The following is a 25,357-nucleotide window of genomic DNA, read 5'->3' as shown; positions in this document are numbered from 1 at the left end:
ATAATTATCATGCTTAACACATGGGGATATCAAACATGAAAGCATGGACCTATCCATTGACCATTGGTGGATTTCGATAAAATAAAAAATAAAAATATTGGTGGGACAGCTAAAACAGCCAGGACAAAGGTCCACCAATAAATATGTGCCACGCTTCCACGCCATACTTGCACTCCCGACACAGAACAGAGTTGCAGCAAAGTGATTTTCCATTTCAGGACAACTATTTAGTTAAAAAAAAAGTGATATATATAATTCTGAATTATTCCGATTGTGGAAAATAGTGAAGTTTTGGACGACAAATTAATATGGCGAGAAATCTCCCAAGGCGGAACCAACCTCCTCTCACCCCCGTGCTTCCCCAATCTTAGGAAGTTAGGAGTGACAATACTGGTAGATATATAGATCGATCGATCGATTGATCGGTATATAGATATTAAATATTCTCTCGCCTAGATCCAATTAGTCTGAGAAATTCGAAGGAAAAAGATTGAAGGACATGGAGGAAGGTGGAATCGAGGAGGTGAGCACTCGCCTGACTTGGTCCGAGTCGAGGTGGGTCGATGGCAGCGAGGTCGACTCGGAGTCGCCGGCGTGGTCTCTCGAGGACGAGAAGAGCGCTGGGGGAGCTGGGTTCGATGGGTTCGGGGAGAAGGGGTCGGTGAGGCGAAGGCTTTCCAAGAGGCCCAAGAGAGTGGATTCCTTGGACGTGGAGGCCATGAGCGTCCGTGGATCACACAAGCACGGGGCAAAGGTACCGCTTTTTGTCTTTTTGGTGGGATTTTTGGAGTTCCTGGTCATGTGGGTACGCCAAGATTTGTCATTTGGGTGGCGTCTTCGTTTCATTGAGATTTTGTGGGTATCTTGTTTATATTTGAGCAAGTGGGTAAGGCGTCAGATGTTCTGCAATCGGAATATTCTTCGTGGGTATTATTTTATCTTTTTCTTTAGATGTTTTCATCTCAGACGGTTTATCAAAATCTTGTTGCAACCGTTACAAGTCTGGTTGATTAATTTGTTGGAACCATTTTTCTTCTCCAATGTAGTCTGTAATTGGTTGCTTTCATTTTTGTTGGCCAATCCATCACTGATACCTTAAGTTATATCATTAACTGTTGTGGCAAAGGAAAGGTGAGTGCTTTCCTAGAATTCGCTGCTCTTTGGTACAGAGGATTCTTACTAGACTCATTCTCCAAGCTCAGAAAATTTGCGGTAGAATGTATTAATGAGTTGGATATTTGAATAGAGGCCATACACAGCAGACTCCTATAAATTATTGCTTACTAACTTTAAAGATCTTGAAAGTTGTACCTTTACAGACAAGGTTGAATCAGTATTTAAGCAGTGTGTTAGCTGGATTCCTGCATCGCACTAGCAAATTCCTGTTGAAATGTATTACGTTCTGGTTATGGCAGATTACTGGATTTCTGAATTGGATCTTGCCATTATGGAAGAGTTAATTCTTTCAACCACCAACACTTAATTGAGACAAACACACTAACACCAAAAGTAAGTGAAATAGTGGAGGAACAATGAAAACTTGGGGATATTGTAGGTCGGGATAAATTATGATATTTAGATAGTTCAATAAATACATTTCTGACATAATAATATAATTCACTGTAGTTAAGTACAAAAAGGTGGTTATAGTCTTGTCAATTAGTACTATGAAGATTAAGCCAAAATCCCTTGTGATACTGGTTAAACAACTCCAAAGTGTCAGCAAATCACTTTTCCTTATTCTTGATGCTTCATGCACTCTTTATTGGACACGCTCGAATCATCTCGATGATTTACACAAGTTATCCTCGAATCCTCGATTAAGTAGAGAAGTACAACCATTTTTGTTGTCCTACTCTTCATTACTTTTCTTCATAAGTTGTTTCTCTGACTACTTAGTTAATTGCAAATAATATGTTATTTCGTCATTGAAAACAATGCAGACTAATTTAGTTACTTTCCTTTTCTTGGTTTTTAATACACTTCAGGAGTTATCAATTTGGAGTACTCTTGCAATGGCATTTCAAACTCTCGGTGTTGTTTATGGTGACATGGGCACAAGTCCCTTATATGTATTCAGTGATGTATTCAGCAAAGTTCCGATAAAATCAGAGGTTGACGTCCTGGGAGCTCTATCATTAGTTATGTACACAATTGCAATAATTCCTTTTGCGAAATATGTCTTTGTAGTGCTGAAAGCTAACGACAATGGTGAAGGTATGAGATAGGTTATGGAAAGTTGTAATTCATTCATATATTCTCAGATAAATGTCTATTTGTACATTTGTAGTTATCATATTTTGTAAGTTTAATATGGAAATGATTCAAGAGCTTCTCTCTCTGTGATTGCAGGAGGCACGTTTGCATTGTATTCATTGATTTGCAGATATGCAAAAATTAGTCTACTTCCAAATCAGCAGCGCGCTGATGAAGATATCTCAAGTTTTCGGCTTAAATTGCCAACTCCTGAGCTGGAAAGAGCACTATACATAAAGGATTGTTTAGAAAAAAGGTCCTCATTCAAAAATCTTCTCTTATTTTTGGTTCTGATGGGTACTTCCATGATAATTGGAGATGGTATTCTTACTCCATCAATGTCAGGTACAGTAAATTACTAAAACTATTTTATTTTTACATCTGTCAATGCCAGTTAGTGATAGGTTGACAAATTACAGCATGTCTTGTAATTGTTGTTTTTCTCCCCAAAGATCTACAGTAATATATTGCTGCCTAATTTATTTCCTGTTATAAGCAGTAATGTCTGCTGTTAGTGGTCTCCAGGGTGAAGTTCCAGGCTTCAATACAGGTATCCTGCACACTTCGTTCATAAACCTGCTCATGCTCAGCATGTAGTATCTTTGGATTCTGATTTATTAGCCTTTTGTTTCATCTATTTCCATGCAATCTCTTATGAAATTCTTAGGCTCTTTCTGCAGATGCTGTGGTGCTTGTTTCGATTGTGGTTCTTGTGTTATTGTTCAGCATACAGAGGTTTGGAACTGGCAAAGTTGGTTTCTTGTTTTCGCCTATTTTAGCACTTTGGTTCTTAAATTTGGGCTCTGTTGGAGTATATAACATACTTAAGTACGACATTTCTGTTCTGCGGGCATTCAACCCAGTGTATATCTATCTTTTTTTCAAGACAAACAGCATAAAAGCGTGGTCAGCTCTCGGTGGTTGTGTTTTGTGCATCACAGGTTTCATTTTTTCTTGCCTCAAATGTTTGTTATTTTTCTCATTTCTCTAACTCTCTTTTATGAAACTTCACATACTGAATTAGTGATGTTTATTCTCTCCAATTTCCTTGATGAGGTGATATTTGCTTGTCCACATTTGATTACTGTTGTACCTAAAAAATGGAAGAAGAAAGCTTAATCTGATTTTGTGGTTCACTCTCTTTTTCCTTTTTGGTCTCATTTCTCATCATTCATACACAACAAAATTATATGAGACAGTAACTGCTGTAACTATCTTGTTAAACTGACTGTATTTAGTCAAGTGTCATTTGATACAATATGATATGATTGCTGGTTGAGGGGAAATGGAAAAGATGATGGAGGATTCATTGTAATTTGGCCATTCGTTAATTCAACCTGAAAAATTTAGACCACAGTTTGTCCTTGAAGCTTGGGGAAGAACTGTGCAAGCTCATTCAGTTGTATCTCCTCCTTAGTCATGAAATATCATTGGAAAGATTTTGTAGTACATACCATCTTGAATAAACTACTTGCTGGAAAAGGTGAAAATTTTGTGCTGATGTGGAGGCATCACAGAAATAAATTGTCACTTCATGTTTGAACTCTGAATAATTCTATATTTTGTTCCCCTGCTTTTATTAACCAGAACCTTTCCAACTTTGGTGAAATATCTCTCTCTGTTGAAATATTAAATAGGTTGGTTTCGACCTATCTAAGAATTAAGATTGAAAATATTGTTGGTCCAAAAAGTTGATAACTACATGTTATCGATCTGAGTATGTCCTTTTAATTTTTAGTTTTCCCTATGAGTCGTGGACCTGTAAACAATTCAAATTTTGGAATCTGTAATTAATTTGAGAAGTTCTTCAGGAGTCCTCAGCTCTTTCATATGCATGTGCTCATGTAGCTTTAGTTTCTCTCTTAATGCTGAATGAAATCATGTATATTTGCATTTTGGTGATATAATACATATGGAGCACTGATATCTGGTACTATATATCTATAAACATACATTTAGCTCTCTTGCTTAAGAATTTTTGAATCTTTTTGCCAACACCATGCATGCAATTGGCATAGCACATATTCTTGAAGGACCACTTCATGTTGATACTAGGCTATGCATACAACCAGTTTTCCATGGAATCTCTCGTTCTAAGTTGACTCTCATAGCTAGTTCATGATGGTGATGATGTAATGCAATAATGAATTGCTCTTGCTCTTCATGCAGTAAGTGACTGATAACAATGCCAAACATCCTGTTTGCATCAATCAAATTTTGAACCGCATAAGGAAAATGTGCATTGTAGAGCAAGTTAGGCATTCTTCCGATAATGAATTGGACTTTTTATCTTAGTGGCAAAATTTGCTAGTCGCTTGGGTCAGAACTCTGTAGTTTGTTATACCAACGCTCACGTCTAATGATCTGGTAACAGAATGGGCAAAACTTGCTATTTTACTTTGTTAGACTCTATGAATGAGCTGATAATTTTAGTTGAATAGTAGATGGCCTGTGGTTAATAAGCTGACTGATCTCTGATTTTACCTAAGTTTGAACATGTAGGTGGTTATAAGATAGTGTTAATTCAACTACTTTACAAGCTTAAGTAGATAAAAAACGATTGTTTTTTCATATTTTTGTATTCAAGCACTCCACCTCACTTTTGAACTTGAGATATTGAGAGGCCCAAAAATACACTCAGACTTAAATAAGTTGATATTTTATATTTTAAATAATAGATGAACCTGGCAGGATTTTAACCAAGGATCTGTGTTTTTGATGCCATGTTAGTTCTTGTAACTACTCCAAAAGCTTAAATTGATACATAACGGTGTTTTTATTAAATATTTTTGTATTCTAACATATGGTATTTTAAAACACCTGCTATACTCGGTTAAAATGGAACATAGTACATCACACCTATTTTCCTTTGTTAAAAGTCTCCAATCTATGAGTGAGTTAGTGATTGAACATATTGTTTCCATTTCACTTGTGGTGTGTAAAGTCACAAATTCCCTGCTAAATGCATTTGGAGAACTTGAAATGAGTCTAGGGATATTTTTCTTCCTACTTTCTAGTCGACATCTCTGTTTATCTTTTGTCATTACTTGTCTTAGGCCTAAAATTCAAACTTTATCTTGTCCTATACCAGTGTACTAGTGTAGTTTTGGAAAATAAATTATGTATTTCTCTGTTTATGAGGTGCCACTTAGTTTTTCTGTTGGCTTACGCTCAAGGGGTCATGGTTCAAGCCTTAGGGACATCCTATCTCGCAAACCTCCTAGACTCAACATTGATAGGAGCTTTGTGCACTACATGCACTTGGACACACTTGTTTAATTTCTCTACTCAATTATTAGCAAAAAATGACTATCATGATGTAGGTTAATTTTGGACAGCTTAATATGGTTAATCTTACATTCCACTAATCACATGAAACTAATTGAATTCGGAGATTAGGATCCTTACAATTTGAGTCATTTATATTGTTTGTTTCTTGATTTATACGTAGAAGATCTATTTCAGATGGATGTAAACCTATTCTTTAGTTATTATTTTGAGCGCTTTGTACTGATTTTGGTTCGTTGTGCACTCTATTTAATTTTAATCTAGTTCATTTCATTGTTGTAGGAGCTGAAGCAATGTTTGCTGACCTTGGCCATTTCACTGTTAAATCCATCCAGGTCATCCATTTGTGGACCAATCTTTCATCTCTTACTTTCTGGATGTTGATGTCTTCTGCCCCTGGATTCTTTATATCCAATTTTTAGCTCAAGGTTTCTTCTGCTTGCAGATAGCATTTACTGCTGTGGTGTTTCCTTGCCTTCTTTTGGCTTACATGGGCCAAGCTGCATATTTGATCAAACATCCATCTTCAGTAGAAAGAATTTTCTACGATTCTGTACCAGGTGAGGCTCGCAAGTGATATATGGTCTCATCATACTCTGATAAGAACAAACTCTGCATGAATTCAGTATTCTCAGTCATGTAAGAGTAATAATTAAATGTATCCAAGGTGAGGATAACTAGTTAGTCTTAACGAAATATAAACTAATTAATATTGTCTTTACTCCTTAAATCTGATAAGCAGATGTTCTATTCTGGCCGGTCTTTGTGATCGCCACTCTTGCTGCTATGATTGCTAGTCAGGCCATGATATCAGCAACTTTCTCCTGCATAAAGCAGTCCATGGCTCTTGGTTGCTTCCCAAGAGTAAAGATAGTGCACACCTCCAAGAAATCCATGGGTCAGATCTACATTCCTGTCATCAACTGGTTCCTAATGATCATGTGCATTCTTGTTGTAGCCACTTTCAGAAGCACCACTGACATAGCCAATGCTTATGGTATGTATCCTATATAGATAGAATCTGCATGTTATTTAAATCTTAATCTTTCTTTATTGTTTATGTGGTTACTATGTGTTTATTGCTGGCACTTGTTACAAATTATCAATCCTCCAAACTGTTATCAAACATTGAGATGATTGTTGGTGCCTCTTTGAATGGCTGAAATATTAGTCTGACCTCTGAAATGTTGAGGACTGCATATTCATTTTCATTTTCTCCTTCCCATAGGTATTGCGGAAGTTGGAGTGATGATTGTCAGCACTACATTGGTGACATTAGTGATGCTTCTCATATGGCAAACCAACCTCTTCCTTGCTTTGTGCTTTCCTCTCATATTTGGCTCAGTAGAGCTCATTTACTTATCAGCTGTTCTGTCAAAGATTAAGGAAGGTGGGTGGCTACCACTTGCTTTTGCTTCTTGCTTTCTCTTTGTCATGTATACATGGAACTATGGAAGTGTGTTAAAGTACCAGAGTGAGATGCGGGAGAAGATCTCAGTGGACTTTGTAGATGAACTAGGATCCAGCCTTGGCACTGTGCGAGTCCCGGGGATTGGACTTGTGTACAATGAGCTAGTCCAAGGAATCCCTTCGATATTTGGGCGTCTATTGATTTCACTCCCTGCAATTCACTCTACACTTGTCTTTGTCTGTATCAAGTATGTTCCCATCCCTGTTGTGCCACAAGAAGAAAGGTTCTTGTTCAGAAGGGTGTGTCACAAGGACTACCATATGTTCCGTTGTGTTGCACGGTATGGATACAAGGACATAAGGAAAGAGGATCACCGTACATTTGAAGAGCTCCTGGTTGAAAGCCTTGAAAAGTTTTTGCGGAGAGAAGCCCAAGAGCTTGCTCTAGAGACAAGCCCCATCGACATTGAGCCTGATGAGGAGTTTGTCTCAGGTGCTGCCAGTGGAATTGGAGAGCTGCATGTTCCACTACTCTCTGACCAGAGGTTAAGTAACAAACAAATTTCTAGCAGTGAAAAAGGTCTTTCTGTTCTTCCATCAAGTTCTATGCCTTCAGATGAAGACCCTAGCTTGGAGTATGAGCTTGCTACCTTGAGAGAAGCAATCGAGTCTGGATTCACATATTTGCTAGCACATGGCGATGTAAGGGCCAGGAAGGAGTCATTTTTCACAAAGAAACTCATTATTAACTACTTCTATGGATTTCTCAGGAGAAACTGCAGGGCTGGTACTGCAAATTTGAGGGTTCCTAAAATGAATATCATGCGTGTAGGAATGACCTACATGGTTTGAGCTCAATTTTGTTATGCTCGCCACACCTTGTACCACTGCATTATCTTGGTTATTTACTGTACTAAATAATGCTTTATAGGAGCCACCAAGAGGTATGTTGGACTCTTAATTTTATATTTTATATTCTTTCACTTGTAGTAGCCATTATATTTGATTATTTTTACAATATCCATTCAGTTCTTAGAAAACAAAATTAGTTGGAAATGCTTCCTACTTTTTATTTCCCTTTCAAAGTGGTTCTTGGCCACTTAAGAATAAGGTGGTTGTTACGCATTAGATCTGGACCGATCTGGACGTAAGAAAATTATTAAAATTTAGGAGAACCGCCACTAAGGCTTGGATCGAGTCATTGATGGAGGTTTAAATCTCCTTCAAGTTATCCTTTAATGATTCTCTCAATGAGTTGACGGACTTTATCGATGCCTTCGTCTACACGGGTGGCTCGTTGCTAGTGGTTGCTAGTGGTGGTGATGGTGCTGGGAGAACTATCACAAGAACGGAAATGAGTTCTTGGTCCTCCATAGTTGATCTCTCCTTGTTCGTTTTGGATTGCGTGTTAACCATAGTCTAAGGAACGTCGGTTGTGATACCGATGTTACGCACCAGATTTGGACCAATCCAGACGTAAAAAAATTATGAAAATTTAGGTGGTGGTAACCTCACAAAATATGGTTCCAATAGCTCCGATTTCACCTAAATTGAAGGTAAAGATGAAAAGATAAAAGAGTGGAGGAAAGTTCGAACGGGACAGAATAGTAAATATTTGACGTTGTGTTGGTCTTCTGAGGGTGGCGGACGACCAAAGGTGGTGGTGGACGGCAGTAGAGTAAGGTGTCTGCTGGTGAAGGAAGATGGTTAATGTTTGGAAGATCGAAATGCTTCTACGGCTATGATATATTTCTAGAAAGATAAATGCAATTTAAGAGCTACAGTAAAAGATAAAGACGAAAAGAATAATTTTGTTAAATTCAGATTCATTCGATGATAATTATTAACAGATGTCCACTCTTATAAACTTAGCGGATCGAATCCACACGTGTATTATCCGATTTATTTAAAATTCAGAACAATAAGATAAAGCTAACTAACTATTCAATTTGACTGACTCAACCGACTCGACTAACCAAACCCACATGGTCGAATCGTAACAATGTTCTGTAAGGTGGATAGGATAAATATTGTTTCTATAAGATTGTAACTGTGTACTATAACTGTATGGCCTATTAGATTAATCTATAATTGTGGATATATTATATTGGATATGCTAAAAGCAACAAAAGAGGATAGAACTTTCAGCATCTAAGGAACAAGTTAAAAAATATAACTTAAGCAACTTGCCAGGTATGAAGCATGGTTACAGGATATGAAAATAAAACGATATGGATATAGATATGACAAATTCTTAAAAGTAGAAAATGAATATGACATGAATGAACTAATAAATAAACAATATATTTTTAATCTATTGTCAACTAATATAATGTATGGTAAAAAATGATATTAACCCAGATGTGATAATACAAAAGAAAAGAAAACTACATATTTAATATATACATGTCTAAAACTTTAAATAATATTGTGACAGAAGTTGATATGAAACTTAAAATGTTAGTGAAATATTGAAACCTAATTTAATTATTCATCTACAATTAATTTGGATCTTTAAATGACTTTCAAATTATATGTTTAATTTATTATCAAATAAACAAAGTTGAAAGTATTATGAAGTATTAGATTATCATAGATACATATAAACTATATGTTTTATATCATCTCTTAGCAAAAAAGAAAGAGATTGAATGATCAAGAAATGTATTATAGCTATATCCAGCCGTATTAGAGCCATGCCAGAATTTTTTTTTAATTCAGACTCCTCTAGCCGTATTTGATATGTATCAGGTCCAATCGGAATCCTGTATGTACGGATACCAATATGGAGGGATGAGTAAAGTATTTGTGTTCCGTAGCTTGCTGGCTTCTAGTTGCTTTCATATATCAGTAGCTATAACCGTATTCACTCTTACCGTGGTTGTAATTGGGTTTAAGATTGCTAGGTTATGGATATAAATTATATGTTGTTTGCACCTGCCCATGCCTTTATTTGTATGATTTCAGTCTCAAACTTGTAGGCAGTGTTGATAACAGTAGATTGGTTCAGCAAACAGTTAGGAAGAGATCACTATATTTTATTGTTTCTCTTTCCTGTAGTTATATAATTGTGCTTAAGAACTTTTCATATGTTTGGGACACCAAATCCTTTTTCCCTAACCATGAGTTTCCTGCATTTTTGTCTGTGGTCCGTGGAGCTTAACTTTGCTTTGTTTTAAATTCCCTCTGTATTATGATCTCGTCTCTCTGAGGTTAGAAGTGGACTTTCACATACTTGTGTGAGGCTTAACTGGACAAACATCCATGTATATGGTCAATAGCCATCACAAATATCTCAAGGAATCAATGTTGAAGAAGACAATATGGATTGAAGAGTAAGACTAGACAATGGATGTTAGCCAGCACTATTAGGCACAGGAAGACACTAGTCTTTGGTGATTATCAATACTTACTTTGTTTGTGTAAAGGAGTTTATTGCTGTTCATATATCTTGGAAAACCAACCTTGCTAAACTTTTCCTTTGTTGGATTTCTTCTGTCATACTATTTTTCATAAGAAAGCGTCTCTTTTAGTTATAATTATATCAAGGAATTGTTTGTGCTGACACTATAACTCAGTTTCTCTTTTCTCCCTCTAATGCTACACACGTTGTGCAGACATGGACAAAATTCTTTTAAGCTCCTATTAGCTGGGAGTAATGGGCCTTCTGCAAAGTCATAGTGGGTATGGAATAATGGATCATTCCAATAACCTTCCCCCCCTTCCTCTTAATTTTCTATGGAACTTTATTTATCTTGAATTATATTCCTGTATTTTGATAGCAGGAGCTTAATCTTGTCAGTGATCTACATTGCTTAAACTTAGAAGAAGAAAATCTTTTTGGTCCATTGTGGGCTGGTGACTTTAGTTATAATCTTTGCCTATGCTGCATAGAAAGAAACATTTGACCTCACATCTAGTTCAACGACAATCTCTACAGACTTGCATCATAACATGCTAGATTTCTTTCTTCTATTATTAGCATCAGCATTTTGGAGCCTATGACTTCAATATTCTATTAGCTTTAGCTAAAAAATCCCTATCCTTATCAGATGAGTTTCAAATCTCAAGTTGCTTTATATTAATATAATTATTTTGACCTTGATGATTTTGTATTGTAGAACATCCGTGCACACGAAGGATAAGATAAGGATTGGACATCTGTTCCTCGATTGAAACAATCCTGGCCTTATCCAAAATCAAATCTCTTTCTCTATCTCTTTTCCTACTTTGCTACATATACATTAAAATGTTTCATAATATTAGGCAAGTCAACGTGACATGGGTATTATTATCTTTCTTATTGGCTAATGTATAGTTGAACTTTTTTGGTTCACCTCCTCCCTTGCTACGTTACACTATATATATGTTGTATAAATTGACCAACAAAGTCATGAAATGTGCCTCCAAACTGACCACAATTAATAAATTTAAATCTAGCAGCAGAGTGTTTTTAAGATATTAGTGGGACTAAATAATAGATATCTATGTGGGCACAAAAGTGGAGGATTTTTGACACATTATTCTACTTTTTATATCAGAAAAGTTAGGTTTATAGAAGATATTTGATAAGAAAGTTTGGTACAAGAAACAAAGATATAGTCACACATAAAATATGATACATGATCCCATCTAGGGATGGTTTGGCTTTTAACCATTGTGCTCATTGAATATTATATTTTTCATAATAACTGATCTCCATAGCATATCCTCGTATTTATATATTATAAAAAAATAATACTTTCCCCAGAAACTCATTAAACTCTAACATCCCCCTAAGGTCTTGAACCATTACTTGTAAAATTATAGGAATACTTTTACAACATGCTTTGATTAAGTAGAGTGGAAATTATATTTTACCTTTTTATGGTTATACTCAACAATGGCTGTGCCACAGGTAAGAATTGTGCCGGCCACATCATATTTTACCTTTGTATGATTACACCCAATGATGGTCGTGCCACAGGCACGACACGCGGCACTTGTCGACCGTGCCGTAAGATGAGAAGAAAAAATATATATACTCACCTTCGTCGTTGCTGATCGTCGCTCGCCACTCACCTGCCATCACCGCCAGATCTGGATATATATATATATATCTTATCTTCTCTCTCGGGTTAGGGCACCTGACGAGCTCGGGCAACGGTGATCGACAACTAGTAGCTTGACGGCGAGCGGTGGAACTATTAGGAGGGGTGCCGTGCAGCACCCCTCGTGCCATGTGCCGGTACACCGTCGGCACGCTCCGTGTCGGTCGGCACGGCCATCCATGGTTACACCTAAATTTATTTTAACCTTCTATATTTTTGAATTTAAATATATTTATTAGAGTCATATTAGAGTCAAAGTTGTAGATAATTAGATAAGTTTTTTTATCGCATCAAAAATAATACGATAAAATTTCATATAACAAACTTACATATGTTTTGTCATATGATATTTAATTTATATTATTTTAAATGTATCGAGAAGCTTATCTAGGAAAGTAAAAATATAATTTTCCTATTAAGTAAAACACACGGAGGGTAAGTAGATAAAGTAACCTACCACTAGTTGTCATATGTTATATTTCCCCTTTAGACAATGAAATGAATATTTAATAGATTTTTATTATGACTTATTTACGAAAAGAGAGGGGTTTGTCGATCCGAGTGGACCAAATAAAAGATACGGTATAATGGTAATAGTGCGAGAAGACAAAAGAAACGTCTCTATCTCGGCCTTTTTATCGTCGGCTCCACCACCTCTCGCCAATGGATAAGGACGACCCCTCCCACGTGGGTCCCAACCCGAACCAACCGCTCCCAGACCTGTGCCGACCAACGTGGCGGGAAACGCGACGACTCGGACCGACAAGAGCTGGGACCCACTTCTCAAGTCGACCCCAGCCGTCCGATCGCATCGGTGCTCGCTGACGTGCTTCGCTAGTCCCACGTCGGTTTTGCTTTTTGGACCCCAGGACTTTTTTTTTTTTGGTCGAGTTTTGAGTAGTAGCGGACATTTCAAATAAGTAAAATCTTGAGGGTGCAGACTGAAAAAAGAAAAACAAATTCTTTTTCGTTTTTTTTTTTTTTCTAATAGGGCAGATGAGGTGTTGCTCCGTTGTCGCGGTCGTACGGAGACAAAGCGCATTTATTAATGCGCGAAAGGATGAGCATCGGCCGTCGGGCAGCGAAGCTATTAACCTCGCCTTATTCTTCACTTTAACTACGGTTTTGCCATTAGAAATCAAAATCGTAACACCGTAGAAAATATAAGTTCTATAGTTTACTAACCATCCCCTGGCAGACAAATCCATCTACACTTTAGCTGGATATTAAGTGCGTTGCTTTTGGTTAGTTATAGTTGAAGAGTGGGAGAGACAAACCAAGAATGACAACGCATTGTCGGCTAGGATATCTTTGCTCTTAGATTTAGCCCACAAAATCTTTTGCAGTTGGTGGGTGGGTGCCCTAGATCTCATGTGGGCCCCCCCCCCCCCCCCACCCCAGTAGATACGCAAACCCCAAATTTGCACTTGTCCCGTTAGGCGAAAAAGGGTAGGGATCTAAGCATCAATCTCATATTTGCTCTATTCTTTTGTCCATATGAATGAACATAAAAAATAAATTTAATAATCTAAATGCTGAGAGGAATAAAACGTCTCATGTGGGCCCACACTAGTGGGTCCACGTTGGTGGATGTGAAAAGAACCGCCCAATACCCAACTCTATGTCTCTATCCAATTGCCTTCCGCCCTCGGATATCTTACGCGGTCCTTATTCCACGCCACCACCTTTCAACGGATAAAGACCCCCCCCCCCTCTCGAAATCGCCACCGTCGAATCGCGCAGTGGGCCGTCCTGATTTAGTCCTAGTCGCTGTTTGATAACTTTTATCCGAGCCAAGCTGGGGTCCACCGGCCGCTAGGACCATAGGCTGTCGGTTACTGGAATAAGGGAGGGGGGCGGGAGAGTAAATAGGGTGGCGAAGAAGGGGCGAATTGTAAAAGCGACCTTATCCGTAAGGGTGCCAGCGAGGACTCGCGTGGTCGGGCAGCGGCGTGCAGTCGCGGTCACGTTCGCCGAGTCCTCGCGGTGAAAAAGCAAGTACAAGCGTGTTCCAGCTGTCATTACTCGCGTCCCAAAATGGGGCAAATTTGTGCCTCAATTTACCATAGTGCCACTGCCTTAAACTCCCATCTTTTTCATCCCTATCTTTGTATCCCCACATTTAATTTAATCTGTTAATTATATTGTAATCTCTAATAAGAGACAATACTTAATACTCTTTATATAGTAAATAAAACTATAAACATTTTCAATAGTTTAAAAATAAGTTTGACACTTTATATTTTTGACAAGAGTTTGACGTCTAATCTCAACCGCTAACAAAGTTTTGGTAATTAATTTGAAAATGATAGTAGTATCAACCAACCTAGCTATAGCTTTTGGCTATATGTAAAGGTGTAGTTAATTCATGAGCTAGGCAACCACTTTGTTTTGGTAGTGTGTCCAACTAGATAACCATCTTCCTAGTGAAGGACAAGGAGATTAGCAATTCTGACTTAATTAAATGCTCCTAGATGGGGATTAGACAATCTAGAAGCTGGTGGTTGGATCTTTTGACATGCCTTATCTCTTAAGTGATTATTATTACAAGTGGCAATACCTATGTTTAGACTACCCTAGGAGATGAAAGTAGTATCTACCAACTTTGGCTTCCTTAAATACCATCAAGTGTAATTAATCTAAGCCATTATATTGTTGCTAGGTTTAATAGAGGACACTAGTACCAGCCTTATTTTTCACTATTTTTGAAGTGGAAAATGGAGATTCTAGAAAGGATCAAAATTTATCTATAATGGAGATACTAGAACAAATATAGTAGTTAATTTGTAAGAAATCTTTATTAAATAACCGCGTATTTGATGTAATTTGAGCTTAATCCAATGTTATTTGATCTACATGTACAGATGGTATTAATGTTTTATTAGGTTTGCACTAATTTTCTTAAACCAATGTCTACATTATTATCTGCCCAAGGATTAACAAGCATAAAAACAAGTCACTAGGCTAAGTTAAAGTGTTTCACACTACATACATAAAAAATTTAAAATTAAATACTATGTTACCTTCTGCACTTTAACATAAAATTAATTTACCTCTTGTATACTTATCTTTGTATTATTTAACTTTTTATACTTATATTTTTATTAGATAATAATTAATTGGCAAAGAAATTTGTTTCATCTAAACAACACCAATCCTTCGTTCCTCTTTTATACTCAATTAGAGGTAAATTTCAACTTATTTTTTAGTTCATATGTGATGATAAATAGACACTTCAGAGGGATATTTTAGTTTGCAATTTATTTTTAAAAGTCAAAATTTTAGGCACGGTTAATTAATTCGGACATAAGCTCCAATAATTTTACTTTAGTCATAATTATAAGAGTTAAATAAAATAAAAAATAAAGATACTAAAATATCAGAGGAGAAATGTATTTAACTAAAGTAAAGATATACGAGCTAGTGAGAGGCTGGCATTTTTGTAGATAAGAGGTAGTATAAGGGCATTTCGGAATCTATAGTTGTAACCTAACCCTAGTTAAATATTTTTCTCGTGGGAGATTAGAACTCACCCCTAGAGTTAGACACATAGGCATCATGAATTACTTCCCAATATTATCCGCTCTTTGCTGACGTCTCTTTCTCTCTCTTCTCATAAATAGAAGAAATTAAGAGAGCGATAGGAGAAACCGAAAACCAGCACATTTCTTCAAAATTTAATCCGTCGGAAACCTCTTCGAATTCCCTCCAAGAAGCGGCGATCGCTGCTCGACTCGGTAAGTGATCCTCGTTTTGGACCTTGGGATCGATTTCAGGGCCTTTTCTTGCTGCTTTATCGCTACCATCTCGTTCTATATCGATCTTCTTATCGTTAATCTTCTTGGGCTTTTTCGATAATCTTTGATACAATACCGAGTAAAAAGAATCTTTGCTTTCTCGGTCCTGAAATGATGGTTTCTGTTATAAATCGCACATGCAGTCTTCTTGAGATCCTTAGGCCATTTTTCCCGTTCCATTTGGAATTGTTGGTTGATTTCGTGGAAATTTAAGGGATATGTTCGAGATTTTTGTGGGTTCTTGGTGTCTGTGGGATTCTTGGGGTTCTATTTGTAGAAAATGGTGTACAGCTCGGACGGGAAAAAGGATTCGATCCTTATCTCTCTTCTTTTCCCATTTCTTTTTAGCTCTAGTCATTCAACCGTACATGCCGTTATTAGTGTTGATAGATTTTACGTAATTTAGGGGTGATATTAATGGCAGTCTGAGTTCTTTTTATCTGGGAATAATGATAGATAAGGAGTGTGTCGCAAAAGTTCTGTTAACGATCGAGTAATGGTTAGGATTATCTAGTTCATGACCTGTTGCTTTCCACATTTCAGGAAAGTTCTGCGTTTCCTGGTCGAGTTCCACTGGTGCTCTTAGTTGTTGTTTCAACTTTTGAGTCTTGAGATTTGTTGCTGGAGTTCATATATCACCAATCGCTCTTATATGTTCTATCATTGAGATTTTGTGACAAATCGAGAAAAAAAAATTAGTAAGGGGGATTCTAATCGATCATGAGATATGATGGAGATCTTTAAGCTACTTAAGTTTGTCAAAAGGACATTTTCTACAGGATTGTGTTGAGGCAGATAAAAGGATTCGCAGTAGTTTTCATGGCCATTGCATTTCCGTGATCATATAGGGGAGTATTTTCTTCTCTGGGCCTTTTGAAATTCTATGGAGCTACCGTGGAAAGTTCTAGATTAGATGAAAATGGAAAACGAAAAAAAATGTAAGGATTTATATTTGCAGTGTTAAAAAATGCTTTGACCTGCATTCTTCTAATAACAAATGCAAATCTTGTGCATTTTCAAGCATATATAGACGTGCTAGCATATGGATGCAATTGACTAATTTGTCTTATCCTATAGTGTTGCTTGATTCAATCACTCAATCGTACATGCTGAAAAGTAGACTTTCTTTCTCTTGTTGCTTGATTATGATATAGGTTGCTGGTTTACATGTTCTAAACATGGATTTCTTTTTTTTTGTGAAATAATAATTTTACATGAAAATGTTGTAGGAACTTTTGCCCAAAAGTACGTATTTTGACTTTCAGCACAGTTTGGTACATTCCCCAACCCAAGTGGCCTCGTTTGGAGACCAACCTAGTATATATATTAGATATCTTGTTTTGACCAAGGGGATCCTTAATGCAATGCATCTTTGGATCCTACTTTCTTATATGCCTGTTGACCATGTTCTAGTGCCAAGTGGCAAGCACTATTTCTTTAATGGAAAAGGCACTTGTTCAAGACTTCTATTAAAAAATTTGCTATTTTACTTAGTGGTATCACATGAATATGCATTTTCTAATCTTAATAACCTGTATGTGTCCATGACTAACCAAAAATAAATAAATTTAGTGATCCATCTATTACAGTTCAATGTTCATCATTTTGATTTCTTTTATTCTAGTTTCTTAACTTGAAATTTTTTGAAACAGTAGCTATTTTTTCTTTTTGTTCGCTAATATACTAGAAAGGCAGAAATGTTGCCTGATTATGAGGAAGATGATGGCTCTCATATTTAATCTACTTTGTGCAAATGCAATCAGTGTGCCGTCTTGTGATGTATGGTAACTATAACTTTTATTGGAGAAAGATAGTATGCACACATTCCTCATTGTTTGTCAGCATGAGCTATATGCTATAAGTATGCCATCTTGTGATGTATGGTAACTATAACTTTTATTGGAGAAAGATAGTATGCACACTTTTCTCATTGTTTGTCAGAATTAGCTATATGTTATAAGCTCTTCTTTATAAATTGTTCTCATCTGAAACTCCATATTTAATTTTGTGTGAGATGACCAGTTTATTTTCGTTTTCGTAAAAGAGTAGCAAGTTCGATAAGCAACAATGAACGGTTGAGCTATGCATTTTATTTGTAAAATGTTACTTCATTTCTTAGTGGGGAGTGAGCTGAATCTTTTGTGCAAGTACATTTTTTTATTATACTTGGATCTCATGTTAGCTGTAGAGGGGATAACACTATATGTTACTTTTGCGTTTCATGTTTATATATGTACATATTATTGATGGACAATTGAACCCTAGCCCTGTTCCGTTGGGATGCTTGTGCATTGGGATTGGAATTTTTATATATTTATATTATTATATTATTGGAGAACAAAGTAGGCTGAACATACAGACCAAAAAACTGGACAACTTTGATGATTTATGATGCACTTTTGGTACATCATGTGCTTACCGAAGCTCTATATATCCAACTAATTGAAGGTCTGAATTTTGAACTGTTTCATGATTACTCTCATCAATGGAGAGAGAAAAAGAAGTTTGTTTTTATTAGCATTAACTTTCCAGAAGTTCCTTTTGTTGTTTCATTTATTATCAAATATAATTTCTTATTGATCTCCCCTACATTTTAGTTTGCATTTCTACCTGTATTGGGTGATTTATGATCTTTATATTACAAATAAATTATCTTTCAAAGTTTTTTGTCAAGTAGCGACTTTTTTTTGTTTCAATTTTTGTATCCAGAATCATTGATCTTAAAGGTTTCTTTTTATTTATGATGCCAAAAGTATTCAGTGTTGTAGATTTGGACATGTTTAGTTAATTATTCAATGACTGGTCATCACATGAAGATACTGCACGCATTCTTTCTGGAACACTTGCTTGAAGAATGCATTTGCTTTTGTATTTTTGGCAATGTTGCTAGTCATGACATGCTATAAAGCTAGATTTAACTGTTTGTTGAACTCCACTATCTACATGTAAGCAATAGTGCTTAACATATCAGTTTCCTCATTTCTTTTTTTCTCTGCCTTCAACAGGATTTCAGATACAACCAGATATATTTGGAATAAAAATAAAAGGACATTCAGAAACCATCTGGGTTAGTCAGATTTTTTTTTTTGTTTGAAAATCTGACTTGTTGAGAACCAGAAACTTTGGCAGTCATGTTTTCAAAGTCTTGCGCAAATCTCCATGATATGGGTTCTGATGATGTGATTGACTTCCGTCATGTTGTTAAATCACTCCCTCGTGTGATGACTGTTCCTGGCATTATATCTGATCTTGATAGAGATACAAGCAGTGACGAGGATCTAACTAGTCCAACGTCAGTTTTTAAGGAGCGGAAAGTTATTGTTGCCAACTTTCTTCCACTGATCTCCATAAAGGATCAAACTACTGGACAATGGTGCTTCACTATGGATGAGGATTCAATTCTGCTGCAATTAGTAGATGGCTTTTCTTCTGACGCAGAAGTCGTGTATGTAGGAAGTCTGAAGGTTGATATAGATCCTGGTGAGCAAGAAGAAGTTGCTCAAAAGCTCCTGAAAGAACATGGATGCATACCAACTTTTCTCCACCCTGACCTTCAGAAGAAGTTCTATCATGGCTTCTGTAAGCAGCAATTATGGCCTCTCTTCCATTATATGCTTCCCATTTGCCTTGACAAAGGTGATCTCTTTGATCGCTCTTTATTTCAAGCTTATATTTCTGCAAATATAATATTTGCTGACAAGGTTATGGAGGCAATAAAATCTGATGATGACTATGTGTGGGTTCATGATTATCACCTCATGCTTCTTCCAACTTTTCTAAGGAGACGGTTAAACCGGGTTAAGTTAGGTTTCTTTCTCCACAGTCCATTTCCGTCCTCAGAAATCTATAGGACACTGCCAGTCAGGGACGAAATCCTAAAGTCATTGCTTAATGCAGACTTAATTGGATTTCAGACATTTGATTATGCCCGCCATTTCCTTTCTTGTTGTAGCAGAATGTTGGGACTCAATTACGAGTCAAAACGTGGCTACATTGGTCTTGAGTACTTTGGTCGCACAGTCAGCATCAAGATTCTCCCTGTGGGTGTTCACGTAGGCCGACTTGAATCTGTCCTGAGATTACCTGCCACAGTTAGCAAGGTCCAAGAAATTGAGCAAAGATTTAATGGAAAAATGTTAATATTAGGCGTAGATGACATGGATATCTTCAAAGGCATCAGTTTGAAGTTGCTAGGACTAGAGCTTCTATTGGAAAGGAATCCCAAGCTTAGAGGAAAAGTAGTACTAGTACAAATTGTCAATCCTGCGAGGAGCACAGGGAAAGATGTGAAGGAAGCAAGTGAGGAAGCAATTTCTGTAGCTGAAAGGATCAATGCTCACTATGGTGCTGCAGATTACAAGCCAGTTGTCCTTATTGACTACCCTATACCTTTCTATGAAACGATTGCTTTCTATGTGGCAGCTGAATGTTGCATTGTAAATGCTGTTAGGGATGGCATGAACTTAGTTCCATATAATTACATAGTTTGCAGGCAGGGAACTGAGGAGACAGATAAATGTAGAGGTCTTGATAAGGATTCTCCTCACACGAGCACACTTATAGTGTCTGAGTTTGTGGGTTGCTCTCCGTCTCTTAGTGGAGCTTTTAGAGTCAATCCTTGGAGTGTTGAAGACGTGGCCGATGCTATATGTAAAGCAACTGACCTAACACTATCTGAAAGGCAGATGCGCCATGAAAAACATTACCGCTACGTCAGCTCTCATCATGTTGCTTACTGGGCTCGCAGCTTTGCCCAAGATTTGGAGAGAGCTTGCAAGAATCATTACAATCTAAGATGCTGGGCAATTGGGTTTGGTTTAAATTTTAGAATTATTGCCCTTTCTCCTGGTTTTAGAAAGTTGTCCGTGGATCACATTGCTCGCTCTTATAAGACAGCTAACAGAAGGGCAATATTTCTGGACTATGATGGCACCATCATGCCTGAAGCATCTATTAATAAAATCCCGAGCACTGAAATCATTTCTATCCTTGACAGCTTGTGCAGTGATCCGAAAAACACTGTATTTATTGTCAGTGGAAGAGGACGGACTTCTCTCAGTGAGTGGTTTTCCTCATGCGAGAGGCTTGGTATAGCGGCTGAACATGGTTATTTCATCAGGTATGATTTGCATTTATTTTTTTCATTCTTCATCTGACCATCTTAGCAATTTCTTCAGACTTGTTTGATGAATTGCTTTATTTTCTCCATAGATGGAGTAAAGCATCTGAATGGGAGACTAGTTCAGTGATTCTCGACTCTGAGTGGAAGAAGATTGCTGAACCTGTTATGACATTATATACTGAGACAACGGATGGTTCCTTTATAGAAGCCAAGGAGAGTGCTCTAGTATGGCATCATCAGTATGCTGACCAGGACTTTGGTTCCTGCCAAGCCAAGGAGCTACTGGATCATCTTGAGAGTGTGCTTGCGAATGAACCTGTTGTGGTGAAACGGGGTCAGCATATTGTGGAAGTGAAACCTCAGGTATGCACTACCTATCTTCTGTGGAACCAAGTTTGGCCCACTTTGCCGTCTCTATCGTGTTGCTATGGTTGCAGCTAACAAGTAAATGTTTACACAGGGAGCTAGTAAGGGACTGACTGTTGAAAAGCTCATTGGTAGATTGGTCAATTATCAGAAACCCCCAGATTTTTTGATGTGCATTGGTGATGATCGATCTGATGAGGACATGTTTGAAATCATTAATAATGCTGCATCCAGTAGCCTACTTCCTGTAGCGCCTGAAGTCTTTGCATGCACAGTTGGACAGAAACCGAGCAAGGCCAAGTACTATGTAGATGATACCAGTGAAGTGATCAGACTATTGGAAGGTATTGCTGCCATTTCGACTTATAATGATAAGATCGCCGGCAGTCGTGTTACCTTCAAAGTGCCGCTTGATGTGGTCATTTGATTGTGCTGTTGTTTGGTTAAGTGGTGATGAAACCTGTATATTCTGATGGTTGCAACTATTCTCATTCATTAGATGTGAATCTTGGGGTCTCTTTTTCTGCTCCTTTTAGCCAGCATCAATCATCTGCTTCAACGACCCAAACAGTAGCTTTGCCACCTCTGACGTCAACACGACTTATGCATTTTGTATGCAATTTTGGTACAAAAGGAGAAGTCATATTGGAACCCGGGATGCCACGGTCACCATTGTTTTGTATAGATGTTGGTTTCTTTATAGATAGATTGGCTTTTTACCTAACATTTCACTTAATGGAGATATGTTCTCATTTGATTTTTGCTTCTATCTGTTACTTTTGATCACTTGTACTTTGTATATATGAGTTTATTTTTCCAAATCGTGTGGAAACTTCATCGTCCCCTATCCGGGACCAGAAGGATTTTATTTCTTTGCTGCTAATTTTTTTTCTGGAATGTAATCTGATAGTAACTTGCGGTTTGCAACTTTGCACTATGCCTCACAATAAATGAAGCGACATAGTCTGGTTTTGACATCATGCAACCAAAATTTCCTTCAGAAGGTTGTCCCAGGGAAGTTCTCTACTACGTGCCAAATCAAGCTTGTGATTGACAGTAAAGTTATAGAGCCTATTGTTGAGTACCCGACCATATCAAAGCGTTTTGAGTCGCTTATCCAGTTTGTTTGTCCTGATGAATTGGTTGGCGTGGACAAGAGAAAGAAAGCAAATAAAACGAATTGGATGGTGCAAATTGGAAGGCATAAACATTGATAAACTGTACAAGTAGCACAACCTTCTATCCTTATATACAGCATACAGCATATAAACCAATTGTTCCATATGTAAACTTCCAATCTAAGAAGGGAAATTTTTAAGCTCATCGCCCTCAGCTTCATAAGTCCTCCTCCTGACTAGGCCTGGACTGCTGATGTTGGAATCTTCAGTTGAGCTTTGCCGATTGGCTTGGTATGCAAATCCTAACATGTTGGTTCTTATCATATGATCTATCTTCATAGTGTTGCCGTGTGAAGCATCCATCACCCCACTTTGTTCCACAGAGCTAACCTCCAGTGCATCAATGCCTTCATCAAAACTGATCATATCCTTCAGGAGATCAGCAGAAATAGGTTGCTTTTCAGGATATAATTAACGTGGGTTTTCACATCTGAATCAAGCAAAGAAACAGTCCCCTTGCACCAAACGTGTCTTCCAAGCCTAACACTAGAAAACACAACAGAAAGATAACCGAGACTTGATTTTACAAGCTTAAATAAGATGGCATAAAGTGTGGAGTTAGCAACTCCGCTTTTGACGCCGAAGAAAGTCATCAGAACTACTCGCCCCAGATTGGTTTGGTAGTGCTTCCATGTCTTGCTGACACAGTGGTTGTTGTAGACTTCCTGTCTACATGTGAAAAAATTCATATTAAGCGCCAGGTGCTAATTTGTATGGTATCAAATTGAGAAGAGTGTAGCACTTACATGAAAGGTTAAAAATGGCCGAGCTATAAACCCAATAACTAAGCCGAATATAGCACACATTATTGCAATGGCAGATACAAAAGTTACTCCCAACCCTGAAGGTCAAAGATGGAGAACGTTTACAAATTATAGTTACCAAAAATAAAAGCATTATGTGGTTAAATAAGAATCCAGCAGCAACAAATTTGGAGGGTCGGTTAAATCATGTCTTAAAGGTCACATAGATGAAATTATCAGACTGGAGGCAACCAGCCAGGCAGCGACTACCAAAAGAAGCTTTTTTCCTTTCCGGCAAGTAAAGAAAGTATGGGTATAGATAAAGAATTCTATGTTGATTGTGTGAGATGTACATAAGCACTCAAATCCTAGTTCGTTGAGCAGCTCCTTCAAGCTGTCACATATAATAAGTCTCAGAAGAGCAAGAATGTACCTTCTACAGTTAAAAGCATAGAATACCAGTAAGTAAGTAGGTAATAACAATGGATAATTCATGTGTTCATCAAAGCTTTAAACATCATTTCTCTGAAACCAGATTAAAGATTGGACAGGCAATAAAGAATTAAATCTTTAAACATCATTTCATCAAAGCTTTAAACATCATTTCTCTGAAACCAGATTAAAGATTGGACAGGCAATAAAGAATTAAATCAACAATAAATAAGTTAATTCCAAAAGTTTCTCTCACTATTAGCAGCCACAGCAACTGCCCATAATCAGGGAGCTATTGATTATTGAAACAAGCTTACTTACCTGAGCGTGATTCTTGCGTGCAGTCTTTTGGTTTTAAATCAACTTGTCGGATCAATCTATTTCCTCGATCAGTGATCAGTAATGCACATGATTTGGGAACATAAACAAGCTCAAAATCGCTTGAAAACGATGCATTCTGAGCAGGCCCATCAACTTTACCTGTTCTCCCCAAGTACCCTCCGGCAATAGTGGTTGTAACACCTAAGATACAGGGATGTTCAAAATGAGAAACTAGCAATTAGATAAAAGTGAACACCCTCTGATCCATAAATATAGCTATAGACAGGAATATTGTTGATGTAGAAAAGTAGAATCCATTTTCCCACTTATCCGTAAATATAATGCTTAGCTGATTACTCATTGCAGAATATGTTATTGTTAGTAAATCTATCATTTGACCCTATTTTTACCACGATGTAATGCATCTTGCATGAGCTAATAAGAGCATTACCTGATTTGCTAATCTTTCGAATGGCGTGGTTGTTCCGATCAGCGACGTAGACATTATCCACCGCATCGATCGCGAAGCTCCGAGGCCGGTCGAACATCGCAACCGCCGGATCCCCATCCGAGAAACCCGAGACGCCCTTGCCAGAGAATTTCCTGATCTCGCCTTCCTTATCTTGCGAAAGAGGAAGAGGAAGCGAGTAGAAGGCAGAGCCAGAGGAATCGAGGAGAAGGAGGTCTTGGGATCGCGGCCGAGGGAGGAGGGAGAAGGGGTTGACGCCGGCACCGGCGGCGGAGGAAGATAGCTTGTTGAAATCAACGACGGTGGAGACGACGTAGCCTTCTTCCAAGATCAAGTCCGACGACGCTGCGAAGGGGAAAGAGTAATTAGTGGTGCATAGACATGAGTTCGAAACGGCTAGGGTTTAGCTTGGGTACCTGAGATTAGGGTTAATGCTAGGGGAAGGAGGAGCATGAGAGAGTGCATGGCTCGAGAAGTAATTTGGAAGGAGGTTTTCAGTGGAGGATGGAGGAAGAGGAGGAGGAGAGCTCGAGAGTTGGGAGTGCTCGGCGAAAGGGAAAGCAGCATAGAGTAGTAGTGGAGTGGCTGAGTTGGGTTTACTCTTTTGGTACAAAATCAAGTGCATATAGCGTTGTGCTCGGTACCAACCAACTCTAAGTCCGCTAGAGTTTGGCAGGTATCTTTTCTATAATAAAAAAAAGGTTGTAAATTCAACTTTAATCTTAAATAATATTATAAAAAATTATTTAGTGTAATAATATTATAAAAAAATTATTTAGTGGATCGATAATTTCGTTTGATTCAGTTGATAGTTCGATAGTAAAATTAGCTTAGAGAAATAACTCGGCAGCATAATGACTTAAAATAGGTCTGGATAATATTTGA

The 25,357-nt window shown here is 37.5% G+C and overlaps 3 protein-coding genes across 8 annotated transcripts; 2 read left to right on the top strand and 1 right to left on the bottom strand.

Annotated features, from left to right (window-relative positions):
* The first annotated feature begins 271 nt into the window (after positions 1–271).
* Positions 272–11,290, top strand: LOC140797332 (potassium transporter 23). 4 transcript variants are annotated; one of them, XR_012110624.1, is made up of 11 exons: positions 283–754; positions 1,989–2,217; positions 2,353–2,601; positions 2,756–2,806; positions 2,937–3,197; positions 5,827–5,879; positions 5,990–6,104; positions 6,287–6,541; positions 6,773–7,898; positions 10,572–10,638; positions 11,076–11,290. XR_012110624.1 is itself a non-coding variant. In XM_073150701.1 (9 exons), exons 1-9 carry the CDS (start codon positions 500–502, stop codon positions 7,804–7,806), a joined length of 2,502 nt encoding a protein of 833 aa, XP_073006802.1. In that variant the 5' UTR covers positions 283–499; the 3' UTR covers positions 7,807–8,015. The 4 variants fall into 4 exon arrangements, 1 of the variants encoding a protein (XP_073006802.1); XR_012110625.1 differs by lacking the exons at positions 10,572–10,638; positions 11,076–11,290 and adding an exon at positions 10,172–10,494 and having other exon boundaries at positions 272–754; XR_012110623.1 differs by lacking the exon at positions 11,076–11,290 and having other exon boundaries at positions 10,572–10,821.
* Positions 11,291–15,645: 4,355 nt separating this feature from the next.
* On the top strand, positions 15,646–22,189 carry LOC140789884 (probable alpha,alpha-trehalose-phosphate synthase [UDP-forming] 9). Of its 2 annotated transcripts, XM_073139894.1 has the most exons (5): positions 15,646–15,781; positions 16,385–16,779; positions 18,847–20,960; positions 21,053–21,326; positions 21,424–22,189. In XM_073139894.1, exons 3-5 carry the CDS (start codon positions 18,973–18,975, stop codon positions 21,754–21,756), a joined length of 2,595 nt encoding a protein of 864 aa, XP_072995995.1. In that variant the 5' UTR covers positions 15,646–15,781; positions 16,385–16,779; positions 18,847–18,972; the 3' UTR covers positions 21,757–22,189. The 2 variants fall into 2 exon arrangements, with proteins under 2 accessions (XP_072995995.1, XP_072995917.1); XM_073139816.1 differs by lacking the exon at positions 16,385–16,779 and having other exon boundaries at positions 15,659–15,781.
* Positions 22,190–22,514: 325 nt separating this feature from the next.
* LOC140786561 (uncharacterized) lies at positions 22,515–25,100 on the bottom strand. Of its 2 annotated transcripts, none has more exons than XM_073135194.1 (5): positions 24,889–25,100; positions 24,455–24,817; positions 24,004–24,204; positions 23,254–23,348; positions 22,515–23,176 (listed from the first exon to the last, which is right to left on the bottom strand). In XM_073135194.1, the coding sequence occupies exons 1-5, from the start codon at positions 25,037–25,039 to the stop codon at positions 23,066–23,068; spliced, it is 921 nt and encodes a 306-aa protein (XP_072991295.1). In that variant the 5' UTR covers positions 25,040–25,100; the 3' UTR covers positions 22,515–23,065. The 2 variants fall into 2 exon arrangements, with proteins under 2 accessions (XP_072991295.1, XP_072991211.1); XM_073135110.1 differs by having other exon boundaries at positions 22,515–23,172; positions 24,889–25,067.
* Positions 25,101–25,357: the final 257 nt, after the last annotated feature.

The sequence above is a fragment of the Typha latifolia genome, chromosome 1 (genome assembly GCF_019914945.1).
Source record: "Typha latifolia isolate L0001 chromosome 1, TyphaL0001v2, whole genome shotgun sequence".
NCBI lineage: Eukaryota > Viridiplantae > Streptophyta > Magnoliopsida > Poales > Typhaceae > Typha > Typha latifolia.
This window is presented reverse-complemented; position numbering and strand designations above follow the sequence as displayed.

What these genes read in the sequence shown, in the direction of transcription:
- LOC140797332 (XM_073150701.1), top strand. Translation starts at nt 500, where the DNA reads ATGGAGGAAGGTGGAATCGAGGAGGTGAGCACTCGCCTGACTTGGTCC. An exon ending in AGTTCCAGGCTTCAATACAG is followed by an intron (nt 2,807 to 2,936) that starts GTATCCTGCACA and finishes CTCTTTCTGCAG; the next exon opens with ATGCTGTGGTGCTTGTTTCG. An exon ending in TTGTGTTTTGTGCATCACAG is followed by an intron (nt 3,198 to 5,826) that starts GTTTCATTTTTT and finishes TCATTGTTGTAG; the next exon opens with GAGCTGAAGCAATGTTTGCT.
- LOC140789884 (XM_073139894.1), top strand. Translation starts at nt 18,973, where the DNA reads ATGTTTTCAAAGTCTTGCGCAAATCTCCATGATATGGGTTCTGATGAT. An exon ending in GAACATGGTTATTTCATCAG is followed by an intron (nt 20,961 to 21,052) that starts GTATGATTTGCA and finishes TTTTCTCCATAG; the next exon opens with ATGGAGTAAAGCATCTGAAT. An exon ending in TTGTGGAAGTGAAACCTCAG is followed by an intron (nt 21,327 to 21,423) that starts GTATGCACTACC and finishes ATGTTTACACAG; the next exon opens with GGAGCTAGTAAGGGACTGAC.
- LOC140786561 (XM_073135110.1), bottom strand. Translation starts at nt 25,039, where the DNA reads ATGCTGCTTTCCCTTTCGCCGAGCACTCCCAACTCTCGAGCTCTCCTC. An exon ending in TCGAAAGATTAGCAAATCAG is followed by an intron (nt 24,205 to 24,454) that starts GTAATGCTCTTA and finishes CCTGTATCTTAG; the next exon opens with GTGTTACAACCACTATTGCC. An exon ending in CACGCAAGAATCACGCTCAG is followed by an intron (nt 23,349 to 24,003) that starts GTAAGTAAGCTT and finishes TTTGACCTTCAG; the next exon opens with GGTTGGGAGTAACTTTTGTA.